Below are 12,948 nucleotides of genomic sequence, written 5' to 3'. Positions count from 1 at the left end.
GTATAACCTGAAGTCAGCATTTACCACTTTAAGACCTGAAAAGAGTAGGATTTTTCTATGTCCTTTAGGGATGGGAATCGAAAACCGGTTCTTGTTGAGAACCGGTTCCCAGTGTTTCAATTCCTTGGAGTCGTTTGCCTTTTTTGCAAACAATTCCCTTATCAATTCCAGTGGACGCGAATGACGTCACTGTTCGCGCCCAGCAGGAAAACATGGCGACAAAGCGGCATAAACGCTCGAAAGTTTGGTTACATTTTACCAAAAAGGATGACAACAGGGCGACTTGCAATACTTGCAATGTGGACATTTCAACAAAGGGAGGAAACACTAGCAACATGCAAAAGCATTTGCATACACAGCATGCAATAACTCTTAATGAATGTCGTGTGTTTGATCTGTTCCTAGTCCGGAGTGAATCTTCTCAACCTAGCAGCAGCGACAACGTTAGCCAGTCCTCTGCTGATTAGTTGATGCTAATCGATCTGTTTGTTCTCCTTTTTTCCAAATAACAAGAGAATCGATAAAGAATCGAATCGTTAAACAGAATCGAAAATGGAATATGAATTGGAAAAATCTTATCAATTCCCATCCCTAATGTCCTTACAGTAAAAATAGTGGATTCTTACTTTTTTTTCATCATGACCCTATAAGGAAGTGGTATTTTTTTATCTCGGACATTGTGTTGTTAGATAGCGAAGAAGGTTTTGTGCATAGTAGGGCTGGGCGATATATCGAGATTTTAATATAAATCGATATATTTTCAAAAGCGATATGGTAAGAGACAATATCGTTTATATCGATTTAAAAAAAAATAAATAAATAAATAAATTTTTTTTACATTTTTTTTTTATGATTTTGATATAGCTTATTTTGTGACAAATTGACTTGAATGTTTTATTTGAGATTTGCACAAATGTTTTGTTATTTGCACAACTGTCAACCTCAGTGGAAAAGTCTGCCTGTTACTGTCTACATGGTATTAATTGCACAGTGTATTTTAATTTAATTGTTATGCAGGAAAGGGATATTTGTTTTATTTCATTCAAGAAGCATTTTTATTCTTTATATGCAGGCAGTTTATTTTTATTTCATTTGTTTTATACATTTTGATATTGTGCAGACCTCAACAAAGGTACCTGTGTGACGTTTGGCACGAGGCTTTGTATTAAAACTGACTGTTTTTTTAAGGGTTTGCCTCAGAAAAAAATGAAGCTAACAGAGATGCTATGCTAAAATGCTTTGGGGGAAACCCCAATTATGGCACAGAAAAATATCGATATATATCGAGCATCGCCATTCAGCTAGAAAATATCGAGTTATGACTTTTGGTCCATATCGCCCAGCCTTAGTGTATTCTTACTTTTTTCATTATGACCCTATAAGGAAGTGGTATTTTTTTTATCTCAGACATTGTGTTGTTAGCTAGCTAAGAAGGTTTTGTGCATAGCATAACACATTTCATGAAATGAGGCACTGAGACATGAAACACTCACCGTAAAAGATGTTAACAGCCAAACCATAACCAGTGACACACTGAAGACAAGCTCTCCACTCGTCAGGACCGCTCATATGAGCGCGGCCTCACGGTCAGACCCAGGACACTGATTCAGACGTCTGTCATCGTGCTTGTGATCCTTTGAACAGTTTGTAACTGGGTGCTTGTGGTCATAAAACGCACAGGCATGTGTAATCTAGCTGGCTGGACTTGAGTCGCCGTTTGGCATTTGGAAGGCAGTGGAGGATAAATATACGTAGCGTGTCTTACACAAAATAAGTAAGGCTGAGCCATCACAACCTCTGCGTGAACTCGTCAGAACAAACGTGGGCTTTGGTGCGTATTTCATTTAATGGTGGTAAGTAGGGATGGGTGGTATGGACTAAAAAATGTATCACGATAATTTCTGGCATTTATCCTGATAACGATAAAAATGACGATAAAAAAAATACCAATTCAACTCCACCTTTGTAACTATAAATCTATCACCACATTCAGTGTTTGGAGCCAAAACACTGCTCTAAAAGAATACTAAATGTTACTAAACTACACCAATTAAATTGAATTAAAAACCAATTAAATGAGTCCACCTGTACTGCAAAACTGGAATGACTCAGATCCGCCATGTTTGTTACACAAAAACCTCAACGGGAATTTATCTATCCTTTTTTCTTTCTTTCTTTCTTTCTTTCTTTCTTTCTTTCTTTCTTTCTTTCTTTCTTTCTTTCTTTCTTTCTTTCTTTCAGGCTCATATCTTTCTTTCTTTCTTTCTTTCTTTTTTCTTTCTTTCTTTCTTTCTTTCTTTCTTTCTTTCTTTTTTTTCAGGCTCATATCTTTCTTTCTTTCTTTTTTCTTTCTTTCTTTCTTTCTTTCTTTTTTCTTTCTTTCTTTCTTTCTTTCTTTCTTTCTTTCTTTTTTTCAGGCTCATATCTTTCTTTCTTTTTTTCTTTCTTTCTTTCTTTCTTTCTTTCTTTCTTTCTTTCTTTCTTTCTTTCTTTTTTTTCAGGCTCATATCTTTCTTTCTTTCTTTCTTTCTCATTTCTTTCTTTCTTTCTTTCTTTCTGGCTCATTTCTTTCTTTCTTTCTTTCTTTCTTTCTTTCTTTCTCATTTCTTTCTTTCTTTCTTTCTTTCTTTCTTTCTTTCTTTCTTTCTTTTCAGGCTCATTTCTTTCTTTCTTTCTTTCTTTCTTTCTTTCTTTCTTTCTCATTTCTTTCTTTCTTTCTTTCTTTCAGGCTCATTTCTTTCTTTCTTTCTTTCTTTCTTTCTGGCTCATTTCTTTCTTTCTTTCTTTCTTTCTTTCTTTCTTTCTTTCTTTCAGGCTCATATCTTTCTTTCTTTCTTTCTGGCTCATTTCCTTCCTTCCTTCACGTTGTGCGTCGATTTAACGCAGAACCATAAATCAGTTTTAAACAAAAACGTCATCAACGGGAATTTATCGTTTTTACCGCGAGATGACAAATTCTTACCGTGGGGAATTTTTTTGACGGTATATCGTGAATGGTAAAATATCACCCATTCCTAGTGGTAAGCTGTTTTGGGTCGGTGTGTATCTACAATAGGTGAGCAACTAACAAACGTTTAAAAGATGTAAGTGAGACAAAAGAGGGGCAAAAATAAGTCTAATTCTCAGTATTCCTTCATGCCATGTTCACGTTCTGTTTTGTTCCCGTTCCTAAACGTGGTGTGGATGGACAGGACGGTGAGTCCTGTTTGTTCAGGGTCAGGTTTTGAAGTACTAGTGGACCTGAGTGTTTTAAATGTGGAGGTTTTGGGTGTAGAGGGTGGCTGGACATCCTGTCCTCATCCTCAGCTCTCTGGTTCCTGCCCAGCTCGCCGTGCCGCAGCAACAGCAGACTTGTTTGGTCAGCCGTTTGATTTATGGCCTTGGGGGTTTTTAATATGCTGCTTCCCCGTCCCTCACAACCCCACCGCCACAAAATTACACCAGGAAGCAATCTGCTTCAGAGTTTCTCACAATATACCCACCTAAAATAGCACAATGCCACAACACCTGTGTCAGCACTGTGTATGAAATCATCATCGGAAATGTACATATACGCATGTATTTTATTTTGAAATGCACCACTATGCTTAGTAATAAGTCCCACGTTCCACTGTGGATGAAGTTCAGTTTATTTGGTTTGATTCTACAAACTGAGTTGATGTTTGTTTCTACTGTTTTACAGTTACAACTGATTTTTGCGACTACCAATAATAACAGAAATTACGGAAGAGTATTAGGGCCATGCAGGAGAAAAAATATTTGAGAGGGGAAGTTTTTTTTTATTGTGCACTTAGAGAAAAGTCGAAATTTCGAGAAAAAAGTTGAAATGTCGAGATTAACATTTCAACTTTATTCACAAAATTTTGACTTTTTTTCTCAACATTTCGACTTTTTCCCCGAAATTGTACTTCAACATTAATCTCGACATTTCTACTTTTTTCTCAAAGTGCATAATGAAAAAAAATCTTCCTCCTGTAAAATATTATTTTTATTTTTCTCCTGCCTGTTCCTAATACTCTTCACTCTTCCGTACGTTTGTTATAGTCTCAGAAGGTTGACTTTTTTCTCAACATTTCGACTTTATTCACGAAATTGTATTTCAACTTTATTCTCGAAATTTTGACTTTATTCTCGAAATTTTGACTTTAATCACGAAATTGTATTTCAACTTTATTCTCGAAATTCCGACTTTATTCTTGAAATTCCGACTTTATTCACGATATTTCGACTTTAACCTTTGTCTGGTGTTAGCTTTCTGTTACCATCTCCGATGTTAACGGGTCGGTTTTGACCCGTGTTTTAAATTATCTCTAAAATACACTAAAAGCAATTATCCATCATCCAATTTGTTTCTCATCTCTTGGTTACATTGTTAGGCTTCCTTATCCATGAAAATATTGGTTTTAATATTTTTGGTATGGGACTCTTTTTTTGTCAGTATAGCCCTTTATTTCAATTTTAAAAACTGGTAAAATGAGCCTCAAGAGAATCATATGAATAAATAAAAGGTTGTTGTGTTACCTGGCTATTACGGAGAGGTATTAGAACACATATCTTAAATACATTTGTTTCAGTTATTTTTTCATTTTAATATTATTAACTATAGTAACATCTATGGTGTTATGGGTAAATTTCGACCCATTTACTTCAAGGAAATGGAAAAAAAAAGTAAAAGGTAACAATTTCAACCAGAGCATTTTATAATTTAGTGAAAAAAAAATGTTGGATATTATTTTGTTGAAATAAAGGTTCCTGACAAAGTCAAAAAGCCTTGATGCAATAAACGCATTTTTGTGGTAGTTTTATGAATTTAAAACCTAAGAACGGGTCGGTGGCGACCCTAACAACAGACGAAGGTTAATCACGAAATTGTATTTCAACTTTATTCTCGAAATTTCGACTTTTTTCTTGAAGTGCACAATAAAAAAAATCTTCCCTTCTCAAATATTTTTTTTTCCTGCCTGGCCCTAATACTCTTCCGTAAGAAATAAATTAGTCTTGATGTGCATTAAAAAAAAAGATAATTTCTCAGAGACAGGGTTGTTGTTGTTAACATTTTTTTTTTCTGTTGACTTTTTCCACCATGAAAGCATAAGCTGTGCACTAGGCAAACTAAATGACACAAGACAGTTTAGTGTGTACTCTCACACCGCCTCGCTCTCAGAGGAAACACCTCAAACGTTCCAGGTTCCTCCTGCGCAGACTGTAGTCAGTCTTTCTCTGAGAGGCACCAACATTCATCATGTGCAGACACACACACACACACACACACACACATTTGCCACTGCAGATACACTTGTCGAAAACTCTCATCTTGTACCCACCTGCTGCCGGGCTTACACAGTATAAACTGGTTCACTCTAGGAATAGGAGATATTTTACCGTTCACGATAAACCGTCAAAAAAATTCCCCACGGTAAGAATTTTTCATCTCGCGGTAAAAACGATAAATTCCCGTTGATGACGTTTTTGTGTAAAACTGATTTATGGTTCTGCGTTAAATCTATGCACAACGTACGTGAAGGAAGGAAGGAAGGAAGGAAGGAAGGAAGGAAGGAAGGAAGGAAGGAAGGAAGGAAGGAAGGAAGGAAGGAAGGAAGGAAGGAAGGAAGGAAGGAAGGAAGGAAGGAAGGAAGGAAGGAAGGAAGGAAGGAAGGAAGGAAGGAGGAAGGGAAGAAGGAAGGAGAGAGCAGGAGGAAAGACGGAAGGGAAAAAAGAAGGAAGAAAGGAAGGAAGGAAGGAAACGAGCCAGAAAAATAGAAAGAAAGAAAGAAAGAAAGAAAGAAAGAAAGAAAGAAAGAAAGAAAGAAAGAAAGAAGGAAAGAAAGAAAGAAATGAGAAAGAAAGAAAGAAAGAAAGAAAGAAAGAAAGAAAGAAAGAAAGAAAGAAAGAAATGAAATGACAAAGAAAGAAAGAAAGAACGAAAGAAAGAAAGAAAGAAAGAAAGAAAGAAAGAAAGAAAGAAAGAAAGAAAGAAAGAAAGAAAGAAAGAAAGAAAGAAAGAAAGAAAGAAAGAAAGAAAGAAAGAAAGAAAGAAAGAAGGATAAATTCCCGTTGATGACGTTTTTGTGTAACAAAAATGGCGGATCTGAGAGTGAGATAGATTTATAGTTACAAAGATGGAGTTGAATTGGTATTTATTTTATCGTCATTTTTATCGTTATCGGGATAAATGCCAGAAATTATCATGATACATTTTTTAGTCCATACCGCCCATCCCTAGCAGACACACACACACATTTGCCACTGCAGATACACTTGTCGAAAACTCTCATCTTGTACCCACCTGCTGCCGGGCTTACACAGTATAAACTGGTTCACTCGCAGTCACATGCCTTCACACTCGACCCCAGCGCGCTGGTGGCCACCGAATCATTACGGTACCTTCTGTCAAGGCTGACAGGTGTGACACTTAGTACGTGAGTGTGTGTAGGCGTGTGCATCACGCTTTGTGGGAGTCCCCCTCCTTGGTATTTATTAGTTCTGGACAGCTGAGGTTGGTACTTGGTAAGATCTCTATTTAGCACTTCCAGCTAATTGTCACACACAAATCTCCAAAGGCCGGGCTGAGTATGTGCAATCAACGCCCACAAAATGTAGACACTTGCTAACTTTCAGAGCAAATCCCCCCCGTCCTGGTGGCTTGTGGGTTTAAATAGGTCCCCACTGCCCTTTTAACACTTGTGCTACTACAAAACAGACATGGCAACCTGCTACTCTGAAGCCGCTGAGCTTTGATCTGCAGCAGACAGGAGCTGGCCCAGTTTAGGTTCAAACACTTGTCACGTGAAACTGAAGCAACGGGACTTTTTGTTTCCACAAATGTCCCATGTTGTTGTTGAATCCCTTGAAATTAAGTGGTTTTCTGCGTTATTTTTGCCATAAAATCTTATGCGATCGCCATCTAAGTCACAATAAAAGACAAACACCATGCGCTTAAGTAGATACCACACAAACAGGACTGTCTCAGGAAATTAGAATATTGTGATAAAGTTCTTTATTTTCTGTAATGCAAAAATGTCATACATTGTTAATTCATTACAAATCAGCTGAAATATTGCAAGCCTTTTATTATTTTAATATTGCTGATCATGGCTTACATCTTAAGAAAACTCAAATATCCTATCTAAAAAAAATTAGAATATTCTGGGAATCTTAATCTTAAACTGTAAGCCATAATCAGCAATATTAAAATAATAATAGGCTTGCAATATTTCTGTTGATTTGTAATGAATCCAGAATGTATGACATTTTTGTTTTTTTAATTGCATTACAGAAAATAAAGAACTTTATCACAGTATTCTAATTTTCTGAGACAGTCCTGTAGGGTTCTCATGTCTTCTGTCTTCATTGAACACAACCAATCAACATGCATGGTGCCGGCAGAAAAAGTACGTGAACCCTAAGCGATATAAACTAATTAAATATCCTTTGGCAGCAAATGACTTCTTGGAAATACTTTCAGGAGCTCTGGATCAGACCTGCACAAATTCAGGATGAATTTTTAACCAATTCCTTTTCACAGAAACATCTGCAGGATGTCTGATGGGAACGCCTCTTTGGGTTGTTTCCTGGTATCTCTGTGGGGTCAAGCTCCAGGCTCCAAAAGGTGGACTTTTGTCCTCTGAATCCATTTTTGCAGTGAATTTCTGGTGCATTGCTCTGCTGCATCACCTAACGTCCATGAAGCTTCGGCAGGTGGGCAGCCATCTTGCTTTTCCCCTAGATCAGGGTCGGCAACCCAAAATGTTGAAAGAGCCATATGGACCAAAAACACAAAAAACAAATATGTCTGGAGCCGCAAAAAATGTAAAGTCTTCTATCAGCCTTAGAATGAAAGCAAACACATGCTGCATGTTTCTATATTAGTTATAACTGGGGGAAGATTTTTTTTTTCATTATGCACTTCGAGAAAAAAGTTGAAATGTTGAGAAAAATGTCGAAATTTCGAGAAAAAAGTCAAAATGTCAAGATTAATGTTGAAGAACAATCTTGAGACAAAAGTCGAAATGTCGAGAAAAAAGTTGAAATGTCAAGAAAAAAGTTGAAATGTTGAGAAAAAAGTCAAAAGGTTGAGAAAAAAGTCAAAATATTGCGAAAAAAGTCCAAATTTTGAGAAAAAAGTCGAAATTTTGAGAAAAAAGTTGAAATATCGAGATTAAATAGGAAAGGAAAAAGTAAGAAATAAGAGAAAAAAAAAGGAAAAAATAAGAAGAAAATTGAAAAAAGAAAAAAGAAAAGGAAAAAAGAGAAAAAAAGAAGAAAAAAAGGAAAAAAAAGGGAAAAAAGGTCAAACATTTTTAAAAAGCTCCAGGGAGCCACTAGGGCGGCGCTAAAGAGCTGCATGCGTCTCTAGAGCCGCGGGTTGCCGACCCCTGCCATAAGATTAACTGGGGAATTCATTTCACCCTCATTGATGCAAGCCCAAATTATGACGCTCCCTCGACTGTACTCAACTTTTACCATCAGGAAGACTTTTTGAGGTTGGCCATAAAAAAACGACCCTTTTTTTTTTGTTAGTGAGTACTCTTCCCAGTCAGTCCAACTTTAGTTTCATCTGTGACATCTCCGATGATGTCTTCAGGTTTTCAGCTGTTACTGTTGAGTTCTTACTTTTGCTTTTGTAGTCATCTTGGCTGGGTGGCCACTTGTAATTAGAGTAACCGCAGGACTAAACTCTCTTCATTTCTGGACAGTCCGTCAGCCTGTGGTACGATGATGCTTAAACACTTTTCTGTCCATCCTCCCCATCTCTGTCCAGCCTTAGTAGATCAACTACTTTTAAACATTCATTGAGATCTTTTTGGTGAGGGTTAGTTATCATCTTAACCACACCTCCAAACTAGTTGGCAACACAATAAATTACCAGCTGAGCATCGTGTTTGTCTGTTAATGTGACTTAGATGACAATCAAATTCAGAAAACTAGTCAAATTCAAAGCGCTCACCTACATTTCCATGCCACTGTAGCAATACACTGCAAAAACAGCCCTTCTAGAAATAAGCCTAATATTCCATCAATCTAACCAAAATGTTTCTTATTTTAAGCAAAACTATCTTAACTAATGGGGTAAGAAAAAATGTCTTGATTAGAATTCTTCATTGTACAAATGAAGAGAAGGACATTTCAGGAATCATTGTACAAATACACAAATATACGACGGAGTATTAGGGCCAAACTAAAAAAAAAAATTGAAATTACGAGAATAAAGTCATAATATAATGAGAATAAAGTCGTAAAATTACGTGAATAAATTCATAATGTTGCGAAAATAAAGTCGTAATAGAATAAAGTCGTAATATTATGAAAATAAAGTCGTAATATTATGAAAATAAAGTCGTAACATTACGAGAATAAAGTCGTAATTTATGAGAATAAAGTCGTAATATTAGAAGAATAAAGTGGTCATTTATGAGAAAAAGTCGTAATATTACGAGAATAAAGTGGTAATTTATGAGAACTCTAACAGGAAGAGCATCTTCTCCCTGTGTTAAAATGAGGAATATTGAGCATCTTGTGAAGTTATATTTATACATTTATAATGTATTTTATTCTCGTAATATTACGCCTTTATTCTCATAATATTACGACTTTATTCTGGTAATTCTACGACTTTATTTTCGTAATTTCCATTTTTTTTTGGTCTTAGTTTGGCCTTAATACTCCGTCGTACAAATATATTTAAAAAAAAATAAAACAAAAACAATTAACTTTTCTGTTTGCATTAGAATGTTTGTTTGTTTTTTGTTGTTATTTTTGGCATTTTTTTATTTATTTATTCTTTTTTGGTCCTAATTATCTTTCTCAATGTCTATTAGTACCTGTAGTGATGTGGCGGGCTGTAATGAGCAGGTGCTTGTTCCCCAGATCTCTCAGCTAGAATTACCCTGCACATACAATCCCGCTGACAGATTCCCTCTCAACACGACTTTCACAGAGAAGAGCTGCTTTGTTCTGCTGCCATATTCCCGTTTTCTGCTGCTAGCCTCCCTCAACTTTTGCCCTTTAAGGTTTTAAGCGAGATGCAGGAGACTTTCCTCTTCTGCGCGTCTTCTCCGTGCTGATAACAGGGAGCATTAGTGAGCTGCGCAGCTGCGTTTAGTTTGCCAAGCCTGCTGTTTTTATCTTATCTCTGCAACCGTGTCGGAGCTGATCAGTGCCATCACATGAAATGTGATTAGCATATCTGCAACCTGTATTTTTATCCTTTAGCTTATTTACTAAATTAGATCAGTTGGAATTAGTTTAAATCTTTATTCCACTGTCAGTATAACTAAAACATGTTGATTTGACTTGATTCCTGTAAAAAATTGATTACTGATTTTCTTCATGCATCACTATCTGAATGTTACTTTATTTTTCACTCTGTTTCAAACACTTAAAGAGTTTGAAGTTTTTCTCCCGTGACACATTGTTTTAAGAGGGAGTTTTGCATTTCACCCACCCAAGTAGACGAGTCGATTTTGTGGCTGAATGAAATGCTTTGCGTCTAAGTTTCATTTTTATCTTAAAACATTTTACCTCTAACCTTCTACTTGCTGCTTTTACATAAGTGGTGGATTTCGTATTTTGAACTAACACTGGTTAAAGTAAGCATGACTCAAGCTTTTCGGGGGGTTTATTTTGCCCTTAAACTGTTTTCCTTGGTTTGATTTGGCCTGTTATTAACATCCTACATGCTGGGTTTTTTTTTTTTTCCCTCTGACAACAATTGTTCTTGTGTATGTCAGTGTTCCTTCTGGTGGAGTTAGTTTAGTTTGATTGGGTTGGGTTTGTTTGTAACCTTGTCTGGGTGTCTCTCCTGCAGGTCCAGGCTGTTCGGGGAGCAGTAGGTCCCGGAGCTCCAATGCCAGTGGACATGCAGCCACACCAGGGGCTGTATTACTACGAGACCTCGCCCTGCCAGCCCTCCAGAGGGTAAGACACCAGTGAACACGCTCTCCACGCTCACTCTCGCCAGCACACGTTCACACTTCTCAAACCACTTTCTGCTCACAAAATATATTAACTTCTTTTTTTTTTTTCTTCCTCATGAGTTTACATTTCCACAGTCTTAATGGGCAAAAGGGTTGTTTTTTTATTGTTTTAATTGCAGTTCAGACTAGAGCTGTGCGATTAATCGATTTTAAATCTAAATCGGATTTATTAATCAAGACGATGTTAAAAAAAGGAAAATCGGAAAATCCATTTTCCTTGTTTGCAGCTGGCTGCATTACAGACTCTTTCTTTCTTTCTTTCTTTCTTTCTTTCTTTCTTTCTTTCTTTCTTTCTTTCTTTCTTTCTTTCTTTCTTTCTTTCTTTCTTTCTTTCTTTCTTTCTTTCTTTCTTTCCTTCTTTCTTTCTGGCTCATTTATTTCTTTCTTTCTTTCAGGCTCATATATATCTTTCTTTTCTTTCTTTCTTTCTTTCTTTCTTTCTTTCTTTCTTTCTTCTTTCTTTCTTTCTTTCTTTCTTTCTTTCTTTCTTTCTTTCTTTCTTTCTTTCTTTCTTTCTTTCTTTCTTTCTTTCTTTCATTCTTTCTTGCTGGCTCATTTATTTATTTATTTATTTCAGGCTCATATCTATCTTTCTTTTATTTCTTTCTTTCTTTCTTTCTTTCTTTCTTTCTTTCTTTCTTTCTTTCTGGCTCATTTCCTTCCTTCCTTCCTTCCTTCCTTCCTTCCTTCCTTCCTTCCTTCCCGCACACGTACGTCGTGCGTGGATTTAACACAGAACCATAAATCAGTTTTACACAAAAACGTCATCAATGGGAATTTAGTCATCTTTGTTTGGTCAAGAAAATTGTAAATGTTGTCACTTTACTAAACTCAAGGAGGATTTACAGTATCTTTCAATTGCACTTCATTCCCAATAGGGAAATTTGTTTGCCATTTTTCTTTAAAAATAAAGATAAAATATTTGAAACAATTTATTCTATTGTCTTTTGTAGTTTTACAAAAAAATCAAAATCGAAAATCGGGTTTTCAGAGAAAAAAATCAGGATTTTATTTTTGTCCAAAATCGCCCAGCCCTAGTAAAAGGGTTATTTTTTTAATTGTTTTAATTGCAGTTCAGACACTCAGAAAATGGCAACCTCAAGTTGCTGAGAGATAAGGAACACGGTACAATCTGAATTATTGATCCAGGCAGTGGCACGCTACAATCTCAGCACACCTTTTCCTCTGAAGTGTCTCCCACTCTTCTTGGTAAACATTTTCAAGCCAATGCAGGAATTATTATTACACAACCATTCCACACAGGGCTGTGCTGCTTTCAGATCTTTGCTCTTTTTTTCTTTTCTTTTTTGTTCTCACAAGAACTGTCATAGAGGCCTCTTCTGTGTTTGGTTGGGTGTATGATTCGTGTTGTTTGCTTGTTGAAATTTAGATTTTAGCCCAGGGGTCGGCAACCCGCGGCTCTAGAGCCGCATGCGGCTCTTTAGCGCCGCCCTAGTGGCTCCTGGAGCTTTTTCAAAAATGTTTGACCTTTTTTTTTCCTTTTTTTCTTCTTTTTTCTCCTTTTTTTCTCTTTTTTTTCTTCTTTTTTTCTTTCTTTCCTTTTTTTCTTCCTTTTACCTTTCCTTTTTAATCTCGACGTTTCGACTTTTTTCTCAAAATTTTGACTTTTTTCTCGACATTTCGACTTTTTTCTTGACATTTCGACTTTTTTCTCGACTTTTTTCTCAACATTTCGACTTTTTTCTCGAAGTGCATAATGAAAAAAAAAAACTTCCTCCAGTTATAACTAATATAGAATCATGCAGCATGTGTTGTCTTCATTCTAAGGCTTATACAAGACTTTTAATTTTTTGCAGCTCCAGACATATTTGTTTTTTGTGTTTTTGGTCCAATACGGCTCTTTCTACATTTTGGGTTGCCGACCCCTGTTTTAGCCCAAGCTTGAGATCCGAAGCATTCTGGAAAAGGCATCCAATCAGGATTTAGCTTTATTGTTTTAATGATCTTTTTT

At 36.2% G+C, this 12,948-nt stretch overlaps 1 protein-coding gene across 1 annotated transcript in view; it reads left to right on the top strand.

Annotated features, from left to right (window-relative positions):
• LOC133448317 (zinc finger protein GLI1-like) overlaps nt 1-12,948 on the top strand; it is a 99,274-nt gene that overhangs the window by 59,882 nt on the left and 26,444 nt on the right. The window contains exon 2 of the mRNA XM_061726722.1: nt 10,808-10,917. Coding sequence (XP_061582706.1) covers nt 10,847-10,917 — 71 coding nt within the window. The 5' untranslated portion in view covers nt 10,808-10,846. The remainder of the gene's footprint in view (nt 1-10,807; nt 10,918-12,948) is intronic.

The sequence above is a fragment of the Cololabis saira genome, chromosome 8, assembly GCF_033807715.1.
Source record: "Cololabis saira isolate AMF1-May2022 chromosome 8, fColSai1.1, whole genome shotgun sequence".
Lineage (NCBI taxonomy): Eukaryota > Metazoa > Chordata > Actinopteri > Beloniformes > Belonidae > Cololabis > Cololabis saira.
The sequence above is the reverse complement of the archived record's forward strand: the minus strand, read 5'-3'. Positions and strand labels throughout refer to the sequence as shown.